The 23,409-nt window shown below is 57.2% G+C and overlaps 1 protein-coding gene across 1 annotated transcript in view; it reads right to left on the bottom strand.

The window, feature by feature from the left end:
- Positions 1 to 23,409, bottom strand: part of RAP1GAP (RAP1 GTPase activating protein) — a 66,279-nt gene that overhangs the window by 7,369 nt on the left and 35,501 nt on the right. The window contains exons 2-17 of the mRNA XM_082612628.1: positions 21,569 to 21,662; positions 15,591 to 15,626; positions 14,517 to 14,564; positions 13,224 to 13,262; positions 12,551 to 12,736; positions 8,759 to 8,862; positions 8,421 to 8,499; positions 7,999 to 8,052; positions 6,817 to 6,900; positions 6,510 to 6,610; positions 6,247 to 6,376; positions 4,757 to 4,912; positions 4,220 to 4,291; positions 3,526 to 3,612; positions 2,962 to 3,099; positions 1,003 to 1,134 (exon numbers count right to left, since the gene is read on the bottom strand). Coding sequence (XP_082468754.1) covers positions 1,003 to 1,134; positions 2,962 to 3,099; positions 3,526 to 3,612; positions 4,220 to 4,291; positions 4,757 to 4,912; positions 6,247 to 6,376; positions 6,510 to 6,610; positions 6,817 to 6,900; positions 7,999 to 8,052; positions 8,421 to 8,499; positions 8,759 to 8,862; positions 12,551 to 12,736; positions 13,224 to 13,262; positions 14,517 to 14,564; positions 15,591 to 15,608 — 1,428 coding nt within the window. The 5' untranslated portion in view covers positions 15,609 to 15,626; positions 21,569 to 21,662. The remainder of the gene's footprint in view (positions 1 to 1,002; positions 1,135 to 2,961; positions 3,100 to 3,525; positions 3,613 to 4,219; positions 4,292 to 4,756; positions 4,913 to 6,246; positions 6,377 to 6,509; positions 6,611 to 6,816; positions 6,901 to 7,998; positions 8,053 to 8,420; positions 8,500 to 8,758; positions 8,863 to 12,550; positions 12,737 to 13,223; positions 13,263 to 14,516; positions 14,565 to 15,590; positions 15,627 to 21,568; positions 21,663 to 23,409) is intronic.

Below are 23,409 nucleotides of genomic sequence, written 5' to 3' on the forward strand. Positions count from 1 at the left end.
ATGGATGGAAGGAAGGAAGGAAGGATGGATGGGGAAGGGGCAGCAGAGCGGTAGGTGCAGTGCTGGGGGGTGACCACTGGGCAGCGGAAAGCAGACTGGCCCACAATCGAGGGCCTCATTCATCCTCTGTGCCCAGCACACCCCCTGAGTATTAGTAGCAGAATCCCACAGAGCCTGGCAGACAGTAAGTAATCACACAGTAGGTGCTCACTCAGGAGAGGCTCACACAGAAGCCCAGGTCCTGACACACAATAGGTGGGCACAACCACAGAGGCCCTGGCACATAATGGGTGCTCACACAGCTCATCTCCTGACACAGAGAAGGTATTCACTGCTAACCAGGGCTTATCACAGCAGTCCATTTCCTGACACATGGTGGATTCTCATACAGCAGCTCAGGGCTGGGCACACAGCAGACACTTACAGAGTTAGGTCCACGCAGTAGCCCAGGATCTGACATACAATAGGGGCTCACAGAATCTCAGGGCCAGGCCCACAGTAGATGCTCACAAGATACATGTCCACACAGCAACCGGGTCCTAGTACACAGTAGGTGCTCACATGGCAGCCCAAGTCTGGACACACAGCGGTACCCACCAGCATCTCAGAGCCAGGCATACAGCAGATGCTCACACAGAAATCCAGGTCCTGACACACAGTGCGTGCCCACAGCCTGACACACAATAGGTGCTCCCAGAAACTCAAGGCTTGACAGGAGGTGTCCATACAGCAGCCCAATCCCCAGCATATGACAGACAGTAGGTGCTTCACAAGGAATGTGACACAGAAGCTGCCCCAGAACAGACACAGCTGAATAAGGGGCCAGGAGGTGGGGTGGGCCGAGGAGCTGGGGAGGGGGATGCAGGCTCTCAGCATCCCAGTGTCACAGCTTGGGCACCTGACCCCGTGGAGGCAGTGGCTAGACCTAGCCTAGAGCCCAGGATGAGCCCTCGGACAGCAGGGCAGCGGGGGGAGGCAGGGCCCCTGGGGGAGGGCACTCACTATTCCAGCCGCCTTGGCCAGGTCCGGGTTGTTGGGCGCAAAGCTCCCGCTGTGGCTGGTGGACACGGTGTTGGGCTTCTTGTTGCTCAGCCCCATGGCATCCATGGACTGGCTGCGGCTCCGGATGACCCGCTGCGAAGGTGGCAGTAGGGGTTTCGTAAGGCCCCACCCCCTCAGGGAAACCCAGGAGCCACTGACGCCAATCTCGGTGACCCCAGGAAGTCCCTTCCCATGAGACCACACAAGAGTCAGGACCTGTACATGTGCCAGGGGTATTGTGGGCCTTGACTCTGCCACCAATTTGCTGGGTCACCTTGGGCAAGCCACTCCACACCTCTGAGCCTCTGAGCCTCATGACCTGTTGTGCAGTTGTAAAGACCGCAGAAGACGCTGGGTCATGAGCAAAAGCGTGCACAGAGAGACCTCCAGAAACCCCAATTCCCTCCTCTTAGCGTCTCTTAGGGCTTGCTTTCTTCCCTTTTCTCCCCTCCTCCCTCCCTCCCTCCCTTCCTTGCTTTTTTCAGTCAATCTGCGCTGAATGCTCACTTCAGGGCCGGGTACTTTCCATTCGCTCTCACTCAATCTGCCCCAGGAAGCAGGCACTGCCACCAAGCCCATTCTACACGTGACGAAACTGAAGCAGAGGTGGGTCTGGAACCCAGATGCCAAACCCAAACCCTTGACCGTGGGATCCGCTGCCTCTAAGAAAGTCTGTAACTTAAGCCCGGTCCACCATCCAGCACTCACCAGATGTGGGATCACTGGAGCCCCCCCTCAGAGAAGACACCCCAGGTCCGTGTTCCTCCCACCCACTCCCTGTCTCCAGTGAGCAGAGGCAGGGCTCTCTTCGAGCCTCTTTCTCAAAGACGTTCTGTTCGCCTCAGCCCAAGGCAGGCCTGGGCAGCTGGGCTAATCCTCTTATGCAAACCCACACCTCTAGCTTTGTGGCCTGCCCTGGGGTAAAGGTGAGGCCCCGCCAGCCTGCTGGGCACCTGGAGGATGGGCAGTCCTCCTCCTGTGGGTGGAGGACACAGTGGCAAAGAGGCCACCGCCTGGGGACCTGCAGCCTGGGGGAGTCCAGGCCCTGTGGGGGGAAGAGGAACTCTCTCTGCCTCTGTCTCTCACTTTGGATGATAGTTGCTGAGGTAGATGGGCAGGGCTTTGCATTTTCCTTAACTTAGATTACACTGATCTAACTGCTTCACAAATAATTCTCAACAGTTGTATGAGGTAAGTTGCCACTACCCTAAACAACAGATAAAAAAACCTGAGGCTCAGAGAATGCTCAAGCTGATAAGTGGCAGAGTTGGGATTTGAACCCAGGGTGTCTATGCTCTTAACACTAAGCTAAACCAGAGATAGCCAGGGTGGGGCACACGGCCTAAGGTCATGCAGACCAGGTCCCTCTCCTATAGCCCCTCGTTCACCTCCCTCCCCTGACCTCTGTTTCTTTCTCTGGGTCAGGACAGAGGCTTCCTCCTCTCTTCTCTGCCTGCTGACCTGGGAGCCACCACCCTTGGCACCAGAGGGCTCCAACCTTCAGCACAGCTCCCAGGCAGACTCCGCCCCCAAGCTTAGCCCCGCCTCCAACCATCAACTCCTCCCCCAGCCAGAGCCCACCTTACAACTCCCAACCGCAGCTCTACCCCAGGCCAAGACCACACCCCCCCAGGTCTAAGCCCACCCTAAAGCCCAGGTCCACCCAGAGGCTCACCATCACCCAGACTCTACCCCAGGTTCGTGCCCACCTAGCCCGAGCTCACGCCTATTAACTCCACCCCTGACTCCACCCTGAGCCACGCCCCCACCCGACTCCACCTCCAACGTGAGCTCACCTCTAGCCACACCCCCACACCTTGTCGCTAAGGGCATCCCCCGACTCTAGCCCGACCGCGTGCCCAGATTCCTAGCCAACCACATCCGTCCCCCTCCGCACCCAGGTAGACCCCTGCTCTTCACCTTGAAGGACTCGAAGAAGCCACCGCCCCCGCCGCCGTTCTCCATCTTGTCCTCGTCTCCACCCAGGCCCATCATGGACTGGCTGTGGATGTGCAGTTCCTCATAGAGCGTCTCCAGGAGGGCGGCCCGTGTCCGCTCCTGAGGGCCAGGCCGGGGCCGTTAGGAGAGACCCCAGGGATCAGCCCTTCCCACATTTGCAATCGCGGCCACCTTCTCTGAGTGGGAAGTGGGCCTGGGCTCCAGAAGCCTAGACGGCTTCCCTCAGGCCCCTCCGCAGCACAGGCAGCCCCCAGGGCTCGACGTGGCCCCTCAAAGATCTGACCTCATGTCCCCACGCCCCTCCTCCACTGCGTCCTCTGTGGCAGCCCGCCTACCTCCAAGGCCCTCCTGAGCATTCCTTACGAACCCTTACTTCCTCTCCCTTGACCCTGGTGCTGCTCATCTGTAAATCTGTCCTCCCCCAGGCAGCCTTCCCTAAGGCCAAGGTCTGAACATAACTCTTCTCTCTCCAGGGGCTGAAATTCTAGGGGGTGGGGGGATTCAACCCCAGGAACCCATACTCACCTCCAGTTTGGCAAACTTCTCTGCCTTGTAGCAAGCATATTCAGCATTGATCAGTTTTGTCAGCAAAAATTCCTGGAACTCAGGCCCCTGGGAGCCCCCAGCGTGGAGAAGAGAAAGCGGGGGTCAGGCGAACACAGAGACAAGGGGCTGGGGCTCCGGAGCCACGCTCTGCTGGGGCCTGGGGGCTGCCCTCTTCACTCCCAGAAGGGCATCTCCTTGGGCTCAGCTCCCCAGCCCAGGCACCTGTGAGCCCTAGGCCCTTCATGGCTGCCCACCCCTCGGGAGAGCTGGGTTGGGGTCTCCCACTGCCTCAGTCTGGGGATTGGGGGGTGCTGAAGCCAAGGCTCAAAGTGAGGGCTCCTGAGAGGTGAGAGAGATGTGTGCCCCTCTCCCCAAGCATTTTAGAAGAAGGTTGAAATTGTCAAAAAGACAACAGAAGTGAGGAAAGGCCACAGAGTCTGCTCTACAACATGTAAAACAAGGATACAGTCTGTTCTGTGCCGTTGTAAAATAAAGTCAGTTTTTATCAAGATGAACAGAAAAGCCAGGCCCCAGCTGCTCAGTTAGGGGAGCCGGGCTGCCCTGGCACACAGTGGGGCTTCAGGACCTCGTCCAGCAGAATGTGCACCCTCTCAGCCCCCACCCATTTAGTCCTGCTCTGCCCACGACGGGGGTGCTGGGGGCTGCCCCTCACCTTCCTGAACACAGCAGGGTCCGGGAGGGGTGGCCCGAAGAAGGGCACGTCGTCTCTCGCGGTGACGGAGACCTGGAAGGGAGGGCAGCTGTCCCCATGGAGTCCCCACACCAGCCAGAAACCACTGATTCGCCTCCCTATCCTGCCCCGTGCTGGGCACAGGGCTGCCCCTTGGCGGGGGAGGTTCAGTGACTGCCGATCGGATGGGTGAACCCCAGGATTTCAGCTCCTCCATCCTTGGTCCTGAATTTGAGTGGTGGGAAGGAGTGGAGGGTCTCAGGAGTCATGAGGCTGGAGAGGGAGGAGGAGGCTAAAGGGCGGAGGAGGGTAACCAGCCTCTCTGAGGGGAGGGACTTCGGGGGGCAGCGAGGGCAGGATGGGACTCCTCCAGCATCAGAGCACGAGGGGGGCTCAGAGCCCTCCGGACGGTCCCCCTACCTACAGTTGGGAAAACTGAGGCTCAGAGAGGCCTCACAGTGAGTGAGGGTGGGGCTGGGATGGTGGCTGATGCCCTTGGGAAGCTCCGAGATCACCCACCTTGTACAGGGGGCCATCGGGGCCCCCGCTCTCGGCCTGCACCACCACGTAGGCGTGCAGAAAGTTGGACGCAATCATGTCCGGCACAAAGGGCGTGTTCTCGTCCTGGAAGACCACAGCCACGATGTCGTTCCCGATGTGCCGCTTCCGCTGCAACTGAGCACAGGCCACAGCCTTCACCACCCGGCCGGGGGCCCGCGAAGGGTGGGGAGGGTGCACAGGGCCACAGCCTTCACCACCTGCCTGGGGGCCCGCGAAGGGTGGGGAGCGTGCACAGGGCCACAGCCTTCACCACCCGGCCGGGGGCCCGCGAAGCGTGGGGAGGGTGCACAGGGCCACAGCCTTCACCACCCGGCCGGGGGCCCACGAAGGGTGGGGAGGGTGCACAGGGCCACAGCCTTCACCACCTGCCCGGGGGCCCGCGAAGCGTGGGGAGGGTGCACAGGGCCACAGCCTTCAGCACCCAGCCGGGGGCCCGCGAAGGGTGGGGAGGGTGCCCGCAGAGGTGCGGGGGGCTTGGGGTGGGCAGAGGGCATGTCTAAGGAGTTGCTTCCTCCCAAAAAATGTGGGAGAAACTTGTCTTAAAATTATTTTCGTTTTCTTGGAATCCTGTGACAGATGAGAAAACTGAGGCCAAGACAGAAGTGACTTGCAAGGCCCTACAGTGAATTAGGGGACTTGAAGCCGGGGCTCTTGGTCCCCAGGCCCTACCTCTCACCCTCCTCCTGTCTAAATACCCCAAACATGGGCCCCTCTTGAACAAATAAGTTCCACTCAATATATCTTTGTTGTTAAAATGAACAGAGAATCTATTAAAAGAAAATTAAAAGACGTTAAAAATAAGGAATAAACGTTTCCATTTTTCTCACATGACCCCTGTATCCCCCTGTAGCCCTGGAGTGGGGGCATGGGGAAATAAGGAGGGCAGCCCTGCAGGAAGCTTAGGACAGGTGACAAATTTCCAAGTTCAGCTCCAGGAACATGCCTTGCACTTCCTCATCACCAGGCCTTTGCAGAAGAGGGAAGCCATTCTTTCTCCCAGAATGCTCCTCCTCCCTCTCCTACCTCCTTTGCAGCCTAAAAGTCACTTCATCTTGAAAGCTTTGCCTGACTCCCACCTCTGCCCAGTCTAAGTGCCCCCATGTGACCTGACAATACCCTTCATTTCCTGTAAAAATACTCGCATTTACTGAGCTCCTGCTATGTACCAGATACTGTTCTAGCCACTCTGGGTGCATACCCTCGCTTATGCTCACCTATAAGGAAGGTGCCATTATTATCCCCATTTCACAGATGTGGAAACTGAGGCTTTCACAACATCGTAGTAGCTTGTCACCTGGCCCCAACTAGAGGCCACAAATTGGGGGACTAGATCATTTCCATCTCTCTATCCCAGGGCCCACTGAGTCTGGTGTGGTGGACACTGAATGGATAGGTAAATGGGGGACAGGAGGACAGGTGGGAAGCAGGTGGGTGGGTGCCCAGGCTACCTGCTGGGCGTCCCCTTCTGTGTAGGGCAGCTTGGTGGACACGTGAAACATGATCTCCTTGTTGCGGAAGTTGCAGTACACAGACTCGGTTCCCGTCTGCCCGTGGGTCACGTCCAGGCCTCCTCGGAACCTGCCCCAGGCCCCCCAGGCCACGGCTCAGTCTCCAGCCCCAGCCAGGCCTCCGCGGGGCCAGGATGGGGGCTCCCTCCCTGCCCAAGGGCATGGGTCGGATTATCCTCTGCTTGTCCCACCCCAATGCTCACCCCTTAAAGTCCTGCAGTTTGACCTTCTGGCCAAGGAATTCGAGGAACTCCACGAAGGCGGGGCTCTCCTCGTTGGTGCTGAAGAGTTCTTCCTCGGAGGTCTAGGGATGCACAGAGGGCAGAGGTCATCGAGCTGGGCCTCCTACCCCCCCACTCACACCCAGGAAAGCTGGAAGGGGGACCTCTGGCAGCTCCTGAGCTCCTGGGAAACTGAGTCCCTGGGCAGGTGCTCTCCCTGGCAAAGGTCTGAGGTCCCAGGTACACGGCCAGATGTGGGGGGGGGGCAGGGAGGAGGAGGTGAGCACACCTGCCCAAGCTTCTGATAAATGACTCCGAACTTGAAGTTATTGCTGATGACATGCTCGTCGAAGGTGACAATGAGGCGGGAGGCCTGCGGGGACAGGATGATGGGTGAAACGTGCTGCTTTTACAAGTTGCCGTTTATTGCTCTATGTGCCAAGCACTGTGCCAGGCACTCCACATGCATCCACTCATTTCCTCCTCAGAGCAAGCCCGTGAGGGAGGCACTCCCGCAGACTGCATCTCACGGATGAAGACTTCGACATTCCGAGACCTTAAGGAACTGACTTGCTAAGGTCAACGGCTGGCAAATGGCAGAGCTGGGACTCGAACTCAGGTCTGTTGGATTCCAAAGGCTAAGCGCATTGCTCCTGAGTTCTGCTCATAAACTCCCGCCCCTACTCTGCTCTAACACCCAACTTGTTCCCCGGCTCTTCTGTAAAGCCACCTCATCATTCTAGAACAGGCCGAGTCTCAACAGTGTGCTGTGGAGCCTTGAGCAAGTTCCCCTTCTCACCTTGGGCTTTCGGTAACTGAGAAGCAGGACCTGATTTCTGAGGCCCCTTCCTTCAGGGGAACTTTCCTGGACCACCCGCCCTTCAGCGGCCTCACCTCACTCTGGAATTCAGTCAGAGCCACAGGCTGTACGTGTCTTTCAGGGCCCACCTCTTTCCAAAAACCCCCTGGCTCACTGAAGACAGAAGTCCCTCCCCTTTATCCCACATTGTCACAATGCCTCAAACCCAGCACCCAGCACCAGAGCTGGAAGTGCAGCTGCCGTCTGTGGGGTGGCACCTATGGAGGTGCCTGTGTTACTCTCTCTCCCCAGGTCCCCTCTGGGGTCAGAAGGCAATACCAGTGGAGCCTTGGCTCAGGAGCACAGGTTACCCTTAGGAGGGCCCCTAAATGGCACTGAGAGTTCCCAGAGGTAAGGAAGGCTCGCCTCCAAGGAGGACAGCACGAGGTTCAAATGCAGGCTTCCTTATCTGCTGTGCGTCCTCGGGTAAGGCACCAACCCTTTCTGGGCCTCTGGTTCCTCTTCCGCAAACTGTGGACTTTGCAGGGTTATTGTGAGGTTTAAGTGAGAGAACTTAGGAAAAATGCCCTGCACACAGCAGGTGCCCAATAAATGCTTGGCCCCCTAGTTACCCACCCACTCCCAGTGAGCAGGGCCCAGATCCAGCCATACCTTGGGGTAGAGCACAGGATAGAATCGATCCACATTCACGTCTTCGCACACCAGCTGCGGGAGCAGATAAGGGAGGGCCTGAGGGTGGGGCCTCTGGGCCTCCCTGGCCAAGGTCTGGGGGGAGGACAGTGGAGGACAAAGAGGGGACAACCAAGGCTGAAGGAGGCTCACTGTCACTCAGAATGGGGTAGAGAACTGGAGCCCCTGTCTCCAAAAGGTGCTCTAAAGAGTGCCCAAAGCACACAGCCAGCACGTGGGCATCATGGGAACACGTGAGCGGCAGGACCCTGGAGACAGGCCACAGCAGGCAGGCCAGGATCTGGGGCTAAAGATGAGGGTGTGCAAAGGCGAGGCTGCAGCCCAGCTCTGTGCCCACCTGGGGTGTCCACGGGGGGCTCAGCATGAAGGATCAGAGGCCTCACCTTTGCCATCTGGACCACGTTGGGGAACTCAGTGAGGCAGGAGATGGGGATGACGTCATGGTACGTCCGGCACTTGGTCCTGGGAGGAGAAGACCCATGCTGAGGGGCGAGGCAGTGCGAAAGGGAGATGGGAGCCCCTCCACACCAAGTAAGACCAGAGAGGGCAGACCCCAGCGAGGTCCAGAGGTGATGAGGCGGTCAGGCCTGGCTTGGGCACTAACTTGCGGTGCAACCTCAGGCAAATCCCTGGCCCTCTCTGGGTCTCAGTTAGAAGAGTGGGTAAAATAAGATGGGCTCTCAGATTCTGAGAGTCACAGGTCCCCTCACCCCACCCTCACCTGAGCAGCAGACGCAGGTGTTCCTGGTCCCCGATGACATCGTACTTGAGTGAGAAGACAAGGTGGCCCAGGGCGGTGTCCAGTGAGTAGTAATTAAAATGCTCCTGTGGTGGGAGGCGGGGGCCAGGGGAGAGGGTGAGGCTGAGCCTGAGGCTTCCAGAAGCCAGACGAGAAAGCCAACTCACCCCCAGATGGGGGTCCTTCACCAGGCAGCAGTTGTCCGGGCTGACAGCACTGTCTGCCTCAGAGAGACCTGCATTCAAACCCCAGCTCTGCCACTTGCCAGCTGGGTAACCTGAGAAGGTCACCTCACCTTTCTGTGCCTCAGTTTCCTAGTCTATCAAATGGGAGTGAGGCCCACTACCTTGTGGGAGGGTGGCAGGCACTGAAAGAGATAGCGCCCAGCGCAGAGTAGGTGTTCTCTGAACGTCTGTAGTAAGCTTGGCTCTCTGGGTCTTCAGCAAAGTCAGGACCACATCTGTACCTGCATGGCTGTCTCCCAGCCCCCACCCCTCTCAGAGCTGGGCACACAGTAGGTGCTCAATAAAAATATGTCAACTTGTTAAAAATCAGACATTTTTTTCCATTTAGTATTAAACTATTTTTTGTTCACATTTTACAAAATGCCTCAACATTTGTAATATTATAAAATACAGTTCTTTTCCATTAACTTTTTGTTCTTAGCTCCTTGAAACAAGAAAAATTAGGAATATGATTGTTCATATTCTTTTTTTTTAAATAAATAAACTTATTTATTTGTTTAAAAAAAAATGTCAACTGACTGATTGGTCAACTGATTGCTCTGTGGCCCCTGAAGCCAGGGCCCATGAGAATCAGGAAGTGAAACATCTCATGAACACACTGGCCGGCTGACCGAACCGGTTCCTGTCCTCCTGCCTCACCTGGGGAAGACACAGGGTGGGGAAGAAATGCTCCCGAGGGCCCAGGGGAACTGCAGCAGGGATGGCACCAGAGGAGAGGAGAGGAGCTGGCAGTCTGGCACCTCCAGGTGGGGAAGCCCCAAAGCCAAGAGCCGGAAGTGCCACATTTCACCCCACCTGGCCCTGGGTTCCCCTGCCAGCCCGGCCCTGGGAATGAGGCTGGCTCCTCAGCCACACCCACCCCAGAAGTCATCGTGGAAGGAAGCCCCGTTTAAATACAAACAGCTGTGCTCAAAGGATGGCAGGAGGAAAAAGATGTAGGGGCCAGGGGACATGTGCCATAAATCCACAGCTCAGGGGCAGTCTGCGGGGACCTGGGGCAGAGTGATGGAAACCCCCAAAGGCCTGGCACGATCTGCACAGAGGGAGTGGCAGGCACTGGGCAAGGAGGTCTGCACCCAAGTCCTCGGGGTGCAGAGTTTCCCCAGACCCCGCTGGCTGGGCCCAGAGAAGCCCAAGGAGAGTGGGCTCAGGGTCCCAGTGGGTCAATGACAAGGTCACCCTAACTTCCTCCCTCTGCCAGAACAGGGCGCACTGCTTCCCCAGCACCCCACCTGGAGCCGGGAATGGCCCGGCCTCTCTGCCAGCCCCTGGGGCCCCTCCTCTCTGTGCTGCCAGCCTGACCCTGGTCATCATGCCTCCTCTAAGACCCCCCAACCTGTACCTCTTCCAATCCTCCAGTGCCCAAGGCACCACCTTCATTCTACCACTCACCACTTCTTCAGCAAACTTTTCTGTGCACCAACTATATGCTAGGCCCACAAAGTCCCCCAGGCCCCACCACCTGCCAGACCCAATTAAGAGCCTCTGGACAGTGGGTTCTGAGGATGCAGGTCTCTCCCCACCCACAGGTGGAATCCCCTGCCCTGTTCTGAGTTTGTCCCCAGGCAATGGCTCCTGCATCTGAGCCTGCTGATTTAGTCTCAGTCACCCTGTCCCCCCGCCTTAGCACCAATACCCACCACAATCAGGCTAATGCCCTGGGCCCAGACTGAGCCCACACAGCTTCCCAACACCCCAAGGAGTCACCCCTCCTCCCAGCACCCACGAGTGCACGCACACACGCTAGAAACGTGACCCGTCCCTTAGTGTGTCTTAATGGAAGGTCAGCCAGAGTTATGTCCAGCTCCTAGCTCAGTAACTGTGTGAACTTAAGCAAGTTGCTTTATCTCTCTGAGCCTCAGTTTCCTTTTCTGCAAAAATTAGGACGATCCTGATCTCACAGAGTAATTATGAAGATATAGTAATAACAGCTAACATTTACTGAGTACTTACTATGTGCCAAACATGGTTCTCGATGCTTTTATCATCCTCATTTTTACAGACGAGGAAACAGGCTCTGGAAGGTTAACTAACTTGCCCAAGGTCACACCATCAATAAACAGAAGAGTCAATAGGTGCATCCAGGCCCACGAGACTCCAGAGCCCACGCTACATTCCACCACCTCGTTTGTAAACTGACACAGAGACAGCACTTGGCATGGAATGTGGCACGTACAAGGTCCCAGCGTGTGACCTCCCCTCCGGCTCCCACAGCCTCACCCAATAGCTCCTGCCTGGAACGCCGCCGTCGTCATCGGGTGACACTAGGACAGGTCGTTACTTGGCAGGGTCCCGGCTCTGGGGCAGGTGGTGGGGCAGGGGTTGTACCAATCCAGGTCACACCATGGAATTACTGTCTTCCCCACCTCAAGCTGCCTGAGGGCACGGTCTGGGTCTGTTTTGTTTGCTGCTGTATACCTGATGCCCAGAACAGGACCAGGCACACAGCTGGTGCTCATTATTTGTTCACCCTGACTGAACCCTTTGTGCCAGACACTTTGTGCTGGACATCATTCTAAATGCCTCACAAACATCGTCGCATTAAAGGCATAAGGTGGGTATCATCACCATCTCCGTTTTTACAGTTGAAGAACCAGAGGCAGGGGCTTCCCTGGTGGCACAGTAGTTAAGAATCCACGTGCCGGGCCTCCCTGGTGGCGCAGTCGTTGAGAGTCCGCCTGCCGATGCAGGGGATGCGGGTTCGTGCCCCGGTCTGGGAGGATCCCATATGCCGCGGAGCGGCTGGGCCCGTGAGCCATGGCCGCTGGGCCTGCGCGTCCGGAGCCTGTGCTCCGCAACGGGAGAGGCCACAACAGTGAGAGGCCCGCATACCGCAAAAAAAAAAAAAAAAAAAAAAAAAAGAATCCACGTGCCAATGCAGGGGACACGGGTTCGAGTCCTGGTCCGGGAAGATCCCACGTGCCACAGAGCAACTAAGCCCGTGTGCCACAACTACTGAGCCTGTGCTCTAGAGCCCACGAGCCACAACTACTGAGCCCGTGTGCCACAACTACTGAAGTCTATGCACCTAGAGCCTGTGCTCCACAATGAGAGAAGCCACCGCAATGAGAAGCCCGTGCACCGCAACGAAGAGCAGCCCCCGCCTGCTGCAACTAGAGAAAGCCCACACACAGCAACGAAGACCCAATGCAGCCAAAAATAAATAAAATAAATAAATGTATTAAAAACAAAAAACCAGTCTCCCCATCTTAAAAAAAAAAAAAAGAAAGAAAGAAACAGAGGCACAGAGAGGGTAAGTGACTTGCCTGATGTCCCAAGTAGTGACAGAGCCAGGATTCAAATCAAACCCTGGTAGAGTCTCTGTTAACCACTATGCCATAACACTGCCTTTTGCAATAAATGTTTGTTGACTGAATGAGTGAATCCACTACGCATGCTCCCTGGACTCTGCGACAGACAGCCCGCCCAGTCCACGGTTCCGCTCCCTCCCAGGCCCAGCCTCCCCCAGGGCTGGGCTGTGACCCACTCCCCACCCAGCCCAGCCCCCCAACACCAGCGGGCCACACACCTTGCCAAGAAAGTGCTTGCGGTAGATGCGGGCGGTGGGGTTGCATTCCAGTTTCACCTTGGCCGTGGGCGACTGAAGCGGCTCCGTCTCCGGGATGCTGGTGATTTCGTGATTGGTGCCTTCAATCCAGTAGCCCCCAAACTGGGGCAGCAGGATGAGGGGGAAGGGCCCTTCTCGCCCCAGGACCTGAAGGGAGGACTCAGCTGAGAGCCACCCACACTGCACACCACTGGGGGCCCCAAGACACCCCCCAATTCAGACCTGGAGCCACTTCTGCCATGGCTAAGGAGTACTAGGGGACAGCCCAGAGCCTATGTGGGTCCCAGGGCTCATATCCACATCCTTCAAGGCACTTGCTCCAGCCCTTCTCCTCCCACTGCAGGCACAGACCCAGATGCACAGAGCCCCATGTCCCAGTCTCAAAGGATGGGAGTGTGGGGACAGGTAAAGCTGAGAGCATGACATTGGCCGAGAGGCTGGCATATTTGGCTCAGAGGCCTAAGGGTTCACATGGGCTCTGAAGTCTTGGGCTTGTAAACTGAGTCTCCAACACCCAGAGCAAGGCCTGTGGTCTGGCTCTTGATGAGGAGGAGGACCTGGGTGTCCAGACTCCCTGAGGGAGTGCCTCCTGGGCTCGGGATGGAGATGGGCTCAGTGAGATCCAGTCGGTTACCTCGTGGACGCTCGGGTAGGGAATGTAGTCCTCCTCCGTCTGCAAAACACAAGCAGGGCAGAGGCCCAACTGGGGTGGGGTCCTTACCCTTTACTTCCAGCCTCCCCAGAACACCTGTTGTTCAGGCAGCACCCCCGGGCTGGGCTTGCGGATGGGGCTGCGTCCTCATCCCCCCATCCCATGTGGGCTGACCCCACGAGGCAGGGACTGAGGCAGGCTTAGCTCACTGAGTGCTGGCAGCCTCTTCTGGGTCTCCTGCCTGGGGAAAAGGAGGCTCACTGCATCCCCAGAAGAAACCTCTGGACCAGTGGTTCTCAGTGAATCAGAATGGCCTGGAGGGCTCATTAAACAGACTGCTTTGCCCCACCCCCAGAGTTTCTTATGCTGTGCGTCTGGGTGGAGCCCAAGAATTTATATGCCAACAAGCTCCCAGGTGATGCCGATGCTTCTGGTCTGAGGACCACACTTTGAGAAGCCCTGTTCCAGACAAAGCATCAGCCTTGTGCCCATGAACCCCACTTTAACCCTCATCCTTGTAGCCCTGGGTCCACTCCCCTAAGCCCAGCCACTGATATTCTTGGATTATTGGGGTCCCAAATCACCAACCATGGTACCGTACGCCTACCTGGAGGGGCTATGCAGCTCCCACCCCAAGAAAATTCCGAGTCTAAAGAGCCTCCTCACGCCTCCTTTGGTCCCAAGCTTCCTGTTAGTCTCTTCATGAAGGTTGGGGGACAACGAGGCTACCCCTCCCCATCTCTCCGTCTCTCCCCCTCCCCCTCAGCCGTCCCAGGCAGGAGCTACGTGGAGAGGGGGAGCGTAAGCCTCCTGGGTCCTGGGTATGAGCCTTCCTGCAACTGCTGATCATAAGTGGCTTCAAGGAAAACCTTTTACAGCAGGCTATCGCGAGGGATGGGGCTTCGATTTTGAGATGGGGAAGCCTGCAGAGGCAGGGTGAGTTTACAGTGGTGCAGATGGGGTGAGGAGGAGCTGGAATGAAGGCCTATAGCAAGGGAGGGGCTCTCCACACCTTAGCCTCCTAGAGGGCAGGGGCTGGGTATACCCTGCTTCCCCCTTGGCCCCAGCACCAGACCGCAGTTAAGACTACTTCATGAAAGGGGGGCGCAGATTCTCCTGGACTGGCTGCTCGGCTGGGGCAGCACTTCCCCGACCCCTCGAGAGGGAGTCTGCCTCCCCCTTCCCGTCCCCTCCCATCCCCAAGCCCTTTGGAGAGCACTGTTCAGGAAGCCAAAGGCCCCCAGAAGGGTGGAGTGGTTCCAGATTCAGACCTACTTTGAGGGGTGGTGGGAAGGAGCATCGCTGTTCATCCATCCTGCTTCCCTGCAAAGAGAAGGCAGCACATCCCGTCACACCCTTCCCATGCTGCTGGAAGCAGCACCCCTTCCAGGTAGATGGTGCTGTGGAGGTGCTCCCAGGGCAGGGCGCTGGCCGCCGGGTTACTCAGGCCTCTGCAGGGCTGGCCCTCCTGGAGGGAACGGGGGCTGCGGGAGGCTGGCAGCAGCAGGGAGGGCTCGGGGCTCTGGTCACTGCTGGGAGTGGGGGCAGGGCCAGTGTGCACGCTTGTGTGTGAGCTGGGGAGGGAGGCCGCTGCATCTACACAGATACGTGTTGTTGAGAGCGAGAGGGAGAGGGAGAGAGAAAGGAAGAGGGAGAGGGGGAGAGAGAGGGGGAGAGAGAGGGGGATGGGGAGAGGTGGAGATGCAAAGACTAAGAGGGGCAGGGAAACAGGAAGATGGCAGGAGACGGGGTTTGGAGGGTGAACCGATAGCAGGAAAGCTCCCGAGGTTGGTTCAAGTCCCCCGGCCACCTCCCAACACACACCCAAGCGAAAAACACAGATGAGGGCCTGGAAGACCAGGGCTGGGGAGTGGAGGATGGGCAGGGGTCAGGCAGAGGGGGCGGGGGCTGCCCAGTTCCTTAACACCTCCCCGGACCTGCAGCCCAGCCTCTGGTTGCCCTGTGCCCTGGCATCTGTCCCTCCCCCTATTCCACACAGGGTCCTGCAGAGCCTGTGATGCCTCTTGGGAGATGGGGGATGGTATGTGCGGGGTGGGTTGAGGCACTGACCCCAGCAACCTACACAGGGATGGGAGCTGGAGAGACGCAAGCGGGGCCTGCGCCCTGGGTCAGTCAGGCAGCTGGGCGCTATCAGTCCCCATCCTCTCTTCCGACCCCAGACAAAGGGCTCTGGACAACACACTGCCAACATCTCCTCCTGGCACGGTCTGTGAGAGCTCCTGGCCCGTCCTCAAGAGAGATGTAGGGCTGCAGATACAGCAAGGGTCCCCCACCCCCAGTCCAGCCCCCTCTGTGGCTCCCCAGAACGGGCTCCAGAGCCCACCTCACCTGCATCTTTTCAATCATCTCAAACAGGTCTGTGTTCTGCAACAGAGATGGAGAGAGAAGGTCAGCACCAGGTAGCCCAGCTGATCCTGCAAGTCTCTGAGGAGTCTCCACCTGCCCCAGCCCTCCTGGTCCCCCAACTCTGACCAAACACCGTGGACCTGTCCAAGCAGCAAGAGGGAGTGGAAGGGACATCATAGGATGGGGCTCTGTGCCACTGACTGGCAGAGTTTGACCAACTGCCTGGCGAAGTCTGCCCAGAGTCCAGCACCCTCCCCAGGCAGCCCACCCCACTCGGTCCCCTTCCCCAAAGGAGGAGGCTGCTGCCTCAGACAAAGAAGGTCTTGACCTTTGGGGAGAGACACATCTCCCCTATGTCACTGCAAGACTGGCAGTGCCCGGATCGGCCCACGGACCCCTCAGAAGAGCCCCAGGTCCCAACTCCAGAGACGAGCCCAGCTGGGATCCTCAGGAGGGTGTGTGGTTCCACTCACCTCTGGAAGGAGGGCCCCATCCTCCCCCCCAAGCAGTGTGGGCTGGGCGTCTGTTGGGGGAGAGAATGCTGGGATGTCCCATTGGCCCAATACCTGTGTCTGAGTCCACACATTCCCCCTCCTCCCTCCTCCCTCCTCACACTCCAGCCAGCCTCTCCTGAGGCTAGCCAGGGCACACACAGGGTTAATCCGGGCATCTGCCAGCTGTGCTTGGCAGCTTCAGCCTCTCCAGCGCCAACTCCCTACGAGCCTTCCTGGAAGGCGGCATCCTTGCCGGCTGGCGGAGCTGGGGGCTGGGCCTGGGAAGCCCCCAGAGTCTCTAGGAGAGCGCCCCTCCCCCAGCACCTCCAAGGCCTCAATTCTGTCGGCTCCTGCTGTCCAGTGGGGGCACTGCCTGAGCTCACACACACACACGTGCTATGGGGCTGTACACCAGGAAACACACACTCCCTCTCTCTCTCTTTCTCTCTCTCGGTCAAACACACACAAGCCTGCACACCAATATTTAAACACAGTCTCACTGTACCAAAGAAAGCAAACACACAGAAACCCACACGCACAAACCCACCGGGTCTGTGCACATCAATTCTTACAGCTACACGCTAACATACAAATACACGTGTCAGTGTCCTACGTTACACAACAGCACACTCCCTCACACACATACAGGTCTATGTCCCATAAGAGCCGCACACACAAATGCAAACCCACCCCTATGCAAGTCTGCGCAACCGCACCAGTAATTGCAAACGAAGCTACACGAATGCCACAAAACTACTCTCACATCCACGTGCCGAGAGACACAATAACATGCACTCGCAGACACAGGCAGGTATGTTCATGGACACCGAGCCACAGCCCCACTGCCACGCACAAGTTCACCCTCCCCCATCAGTCACACTCCCCGTATAACAGACATGACAGACTTGATCCCATAACATTAAATGAGCTTTGAGAAAAAGAAAAAGCATGCAGCAACTATGGAAGTGGTTAATCGCCAAGGATGAGGGGCACTGGTCTGAACCACACACACACACACACACACACACACACACACACACGGAGCTGTCTGTTAAAGATCACAAGACACAGACACCCCATGTGCACACTGTGAGGCCTGCCCACAGAGGCAAAACCCACCCTGTAAAATGCACGACAGGAGTCCACACGAGATGGTGACCCACGGCCCCTGTGGCCACACCCAACACTTCTGAGCTTGGAAGAGACAATTCCACAGGCAATTAGAGCGCAGACCACAGACACACATCTGCAGTCCAGGTAGACAAACACGCCTGTCAGCCAACACCTTGCACAACAGCAACATCAGCATCTGTGCCTGGGTGAGCCACATAACCTCAGCCCAGCACGGTACCAGCACAAGTGATACGGGTGCACTGATGTCCCCCAGAATACCCAACCCAGGGTAACATGGCCTTACATGGCCAGAAACAATGCACTGGGAGTCACAGCCACATAACCACTGACACATGGTACTGTCACCCAGAGCGCACACACAGCAACAAGTGATACCCACAGATACAGCCTCACTAGTGCATCGGATGCTCTGACACATGGAAGGCTGCGAGTGAAGTGCCCCAGGGCACCAAGCAAAGTTACACTGTGACATTCAGACCCTTCCTAAAGGGGGGAGGGGATGGATGAAGTGGTCCCAAGGCTAGCACCCACACACACACATGCACACACACGCACACACACATCCACACACACACAGAGTGCCCCGGTAGCCCAGAGCCACAGTGCCACCACGGGCACTCTGTTCCGTAGGCAGCTGCAGAAAGAGCTCAAGGTCTGGGACCCCAGGGCAGGGGTGTGCCCTGTGGCCTCGGTGGCCGTGTGTCAGCCCAGAAGCTAACACACCCTCCATGACGGAGCCTTGCACACCCGCCCTGACTGGGGCAGAGCCTGCCGGGCTCCGAAGAAGTTGGGCTGATCCGCCTCCCGCGGACCTCCTCGGCCAGGCCGCCTTCGCCCTGGTCCTCACCTGCCAGCCGGCCCCAGAGGGCAGTGATCCCCTCCGAGGACGGCCCGGGGGCTCCAGGGGCCGCGGCTGCGCCATCCTGAGCTCGGCCCGGCCCCGGCCCCCACCCCGGCAGCGCTTTAGCTGACCCAGCCGGCTCCGGCCCGCGCGAGCCCCGGCCCGGGCCCCGCAGCGCCGAGCTCCGCGCTCCCGGCTTCGGGCTCCCGCGGCGCGCTGCCTGCGCTTGGCTCGCCGGGCGGCCGGGCCCTGAGGGGGCGGGGCGCCAGGTACGGGCGGTGCGGGGACCGGGGCGGGGCTTCGGGGGTCCGGGGCGGGGACACAGGAGGCCCCGCCCCCGGCGCGGGTCCCGGACACTGCGCCTGCGCGCTCTTGCCAGCGCGTTGGGAGCTTTCGGCGCGGGCCCTTGAGCCCCGAGGCTCTCCAGCGCACCCCTAGCCTGCCTCCTCTACCTTCCCAAACTCTGGGTACCACGCCTTAGGGCCTCAGGGATGGGCTTCTTGGGCTGGGCTTTGAAGTCGGGGAGGAAGTGGCGGGGAGGGGGTGGGGGGGGTTACCTTGGAGACAGAGGGCTTTTCTTGAGCATCTACTTAATGTTGGACCCTTTGCAAGTCTTATCCTCGCCCCACAACTCAAGAGGTACGAGTATCATCCCCATTTTACAGAAGAGAAAACTGATTCCAAGAGATAAGACTGTACAGTGGGGGGCAGGGCCTCAGCATCCCCTCCCCAGACAGATGCTGGGAAAGCAGCAATTGCTTCCTGAGCTGTGGCCAAGTCAACACCAGCTGCTTCAGACCCTGCGAGGCAGGGCTGCCTACCAGCTCAGTACCCAACCTCTCTTCAGCTTCCTGAAGGAGCTGCTGGCAGCTACCCACCACTCTCCATCTCCAGGGCCAAGGCCTCCTGGAAGGAAGGCACTGCACCTTCCTTTCCCCCAGACCTGGCCCTGGGTCAAGCTGGAGCCCAGGAAGCCGGTGGGAACTCTGGAGATGTGTATTCCAGACACAGTGTAGCTTTGTTCTTAATAATTAACAGCAGCAAATATTGATTCACGCAGGCACTTCCAGGCCTGAGCGCTTCCGGGCACCCATCGAAATGCAGCCAGAGAAACATTCATTCCCACACTGGGAGGAGGCAAGAGCTGCTCGCATCACCGGAGACATCTATGTGCCAGGAGTGGAGGGCGTGCACATGTGTGCATGCAGCTGTGTAGATGAGTGTGACTCTGAGATCAGATGGGGACATCCTGGGTGTGCATATCAGTGTGTTTGTACACGTGTATCTGTATATACATGCATGTATACATGTGTGAGTCTCTGAATACATCTGCAGACATGTGAATGCACCCATGTATGTAGGTGTGGGTAGGCTGTGTATGTACATGTGTGCAGCTTTCTAAATCCTCAAGCAGAAAAAATCCTACAGCAGGGCAGGGTAGGAGGGTCTTGGATAGCTCAGTGTCTATACAAATGTGGCTTCCCAGTGAGAGGGGGATGTCCTTTCTGGGTGTTCTGTCCTGCCCTGGGAACATAATGATGCTGGTAATAGTTCAGCTTCCTAATTTGAACTTTCCAAAATTACTTTCACAGTCATCCCCCAATTGCAAGCTGGCAAGGTGGGTAGAAAAGAAACTGCCACCTCTATATTACAGATCAGAAACTGAGGCCCAGAGAGGGGCAGGGATTTGCCCACTGGCACAGGGAGGTCAACTGCCTCTCACGCTGGCTCCACCATCAACATTATAAATGTGTGCAGAGCTGGGGGAGGGGGAGTGGAGAATGTGTCACAGACCTGGGACCCCTCAGCCCCACCACTGGTTTGCTGGGGACCCAGTCTCTCTGGGTCCTGGTTTCCTTTGCTGTCAAAGGAGTACGATGTACAGACTGTGTCTTGATTCTGGGGTGGGGGCGGACTGTTGGGATGGGGCAGTTTGGAGCCCGCAGCCGGCTGGGCTGTATTGGCACAAATGGAGGCTTCTAGCCAAACTGGGCCGAGGGGAGGTAGCTCAGAGCTAATCTGAGAAGGCCAGCCCCAGGCTGGCCAAGCAGGCCGGACTCAGGGAGATGGGCTCTTCTAACCCTCATTTTTCCAACAGGAACACTGAGGCCCAGGAAGGGGAAGTGAACCCAAGCCTCCTACCGGATGCTTAGGGGGAGAGGGACTGGGAGACTCACTTCTGAGCCCAGCTGCCATGGAGTCGCTCCCTACCTGCCAAGTCCCAGGATCCACATGGCCCAGTCTTGGGCTGTCACCCAGGCACAGACAACAGGAGAGGATCTCAAGAACCCCTTGATATGGTTCCTAGGACCCGCTGCACTTGGACCCCCTTGGAGGCGGTGATCCAAAAGTACACCATTCCGTGGACATGTGCCCTCCTGGCCCAGAAGAGGTATATGGCCCTTGTTCCAGGTCAGAGCACTGGGAAAGGAGCTTGGCAGATCCTGCCTCTGCTATTTCCTGGCTGTGTGACCTTGGGAAAACCACTTCCCTCTCTGAGCATCTGGATCCTCATCTGGAGAATGCCTACCACCAAGGTTTGATGGAAGGACCAAGAGGCACGATATCTGTGGACGTGCTTTAGAAACTGAAAAGTGTAGTACAAAAGTGAGAGCTTATTACCCTCTGCATTAGAGATGCCCCCAGACTAGGCACTCTGGTCAGATAACATGAGTTCTGGTCCTAGACCCATCACATCCTACCTGTGTGTCTTTGAGCAAGTAACCTAACCTCTATGAACCTCGATTTCTCATCTGCAAAATGGGACTAATAAGAGTACTAATATAAGTACATAGTAGTTAGAGTTTGAGAATGAAATGAGATACTGCACGTAAAGCATTAAGTACCCACCTGGCACATAGTAAATCTCAATAAATGCTAGTGGTTACTACTGGTATTTGACACCCTGTATAAGTTGTTTAGTTATTTATCTCCTAACTGGACTATGGCTCCCTGAGGGCAGGGTCTGTGTCAGATTGATTTCTGGCACCTCAGTGCCCAGCACAAAGTTGACACAGGTCAGGTGCTGGGCAAACATTTGATTTTGATGATAACAACAAGAACAGCCTCATTTATAGGGCTCTTACTCTGGGCCAGATATTGTGCACAGAATGTTTTATCATCACTTTTGACACTTAACCCCACTTCACAGGGCTACCTCTTACAGTAGCCCTGTGAAGTGGGATATTATCATTATACCTGATTTACAGATGAGGAAACTGACGGTGATGTTGATAACGAATATAAGGAAGAATAGCTGTTTGGCCAGTTTATTCCCAGTTGTTTTGCCCCAACAGTGCTACAGACCCTGGTTCAACTTCTGAGACTGTACCGGGCCCACCCAGGGGTGAGGAGTGGTATACCCTTGGGGGGGGCTAAACCCCAAGCAGCATCTACCCAAACATTTTACCTCTGCATAGCAGTCATTCCTAGGTATCTCTTGGCCCTGGGGGGGTCTCCAGACCGGGGGCTGTGGGGAGGCGGGCACTTACCTTAAAGTGGAGTGAAGCAGTCTGGGAGGGAACTAAGTCCACTCGTGGCAGGTCTAGTGCCTGAGGGAAGTGCTGGTTCTGCCCATCACTCCTCCTGGAAGAGAAAAAGAGTCTGAGGTCAGGGAGGGCCCCAAGTTGGGAGATTTGTGAACTTTGGGAGGGAGAGTCACTCTCAGAGTTGGGGGACATTAAGGGGGACAGATTTCACGGAGGAAGGGGTCCTGGGTTACCCAGGAGGCAGGAGAGGAAGGGCTTCCTGAGCCGGGCTGCCAAACAGGCTCTCCTTCCCCAGGGATCAGAGCTGTAGACAGGGTCTCACTTCCAGCTCTCCATTAGGCCTCCCTAACCCATACTCCAGCCAAGAGGATGTCCACAGCCCATTCTGAAGATGGGCAGACTGAGGCAGGGGGCAGTGAGGGTTGCTGTAAAGGGCTGAGCCCTGACCTCTGGACTAAGCAAGGTAGCCCAGCCTCTATGCATCTCTCCCTGAGACTTTACGGACAGAGTAGCCTTAAGGCTGAGATGCCACCTGGGCCATTGCTATTATTAATGACAATAACAATAACAGACACTCATTGGGCCGACTATGTGCCAGGTCCCGTGCCAAGCCCCTCCTTCCAGGCCTGAGGGCACAGACTCATCACCACACTGGCATTCCCACTTTACAGATGAGGACGCAGAGGCATGCAGAGGTCACACAGCTGGTCAGCGGCAGAGCAGCATCTGAGTGGCGCTTGACTGACACCAAGCCCAGACTCTTTGCCCACACCCACGGCCCTCCCTGAGGAAAGGAAGCAGGTCTGGTGAGGGTGAAGTCAGCTCCTATTACCTTAGAAAGCCTGCCGAGGAGGCTAATTCTGGGGTCAGGGAGAGGAAGTGCCCAGTGGTTCCTGGGACCCAGGTGGCCCAGGGCTGGGCAAGCAGTCCTGGCTTCCACCCACCACCTAGGGCCACCCTGACGTGGCTGCACCCCCGCCCCAGTCCCTCGACCAAGGCTGGTCCTGAGAGGGTGACTCATTCAGCCCACTGCCCGCTTGAGTCAGGCAGAGCTGGGACTGCCACACCCCAAGAGGGGAAGGGCCTGTGGGAACCTGGCCCAGGAAGGAGACGCTGAGGAAGCTCTGAGCCCCCTTGCTGGCTCCCCTGGGCCCAGCTACTCAGGGAGAAACAGCTCAGAGGAACTGTTCATAGCCCTGCCGCAGGCACCAGATGCCTCTCCACCTCCCAGGGGGGCTAGCACCTTAAAAGGGGGTCCTGAACTGGGTAGTGCTTGACCCAGAGGATAGACATGGTGGCAGTGACATTTTAGGCCTGTGGCATTGTTGTAGGGGAGATATTCCCAGGCACTTACCTGTTGTGTGACCTTAAATCAGTGACACACCCCTCTCAGCCTCAGTTTCCAGAAAAAATTCATCATGGAGCCTGGGCAGCTAGAAGCTGTTCACTCAATGAATTCTCTGGTATTCATGCATTCATGGTAAACTCTGGCTCCCCATGTTAGGGTCTCATTAAGTATTTGTTAAATGGATGAATGAATGAATGAATGAATGTTGGCAGTAGGAAGGCATTAAAGGTCTGTGAGCGGGGCTTCCCTGGTGGCGCAGTGGTTGAGAGTCAGCCTGCCGATGCAGGGGACGCGGGTTTGTGCCCTGGTCTGGGAGGATCCCACGTACCACGGAGTGGCTGGGCCCGTGAGCCGTGGCCACTGAGCCTGCGCGTCCGGAGCCTGTGCTCCGCAACGGGAGAGGCCACAACGGTGAGAGGCCCGCGTACCGCAAAAAAAAAAAAAAAAAAGGTCTGTGAGGAAGACAATGGCCTAAACACAGGTTTCTGAGGATTAC

Source organism: Mesoplodon mirus, assembly GCF_964341445.2.
Source record: "Mesoplodon mirus genome assembly, chromosome: 3".
Taxonomy (NCBI): Eukaryota; Metazoa; Chordata; class Mammalia; order Artiodactyla; family Ziphiidae; genus Mesoplodon; species Mesoplodon mirus.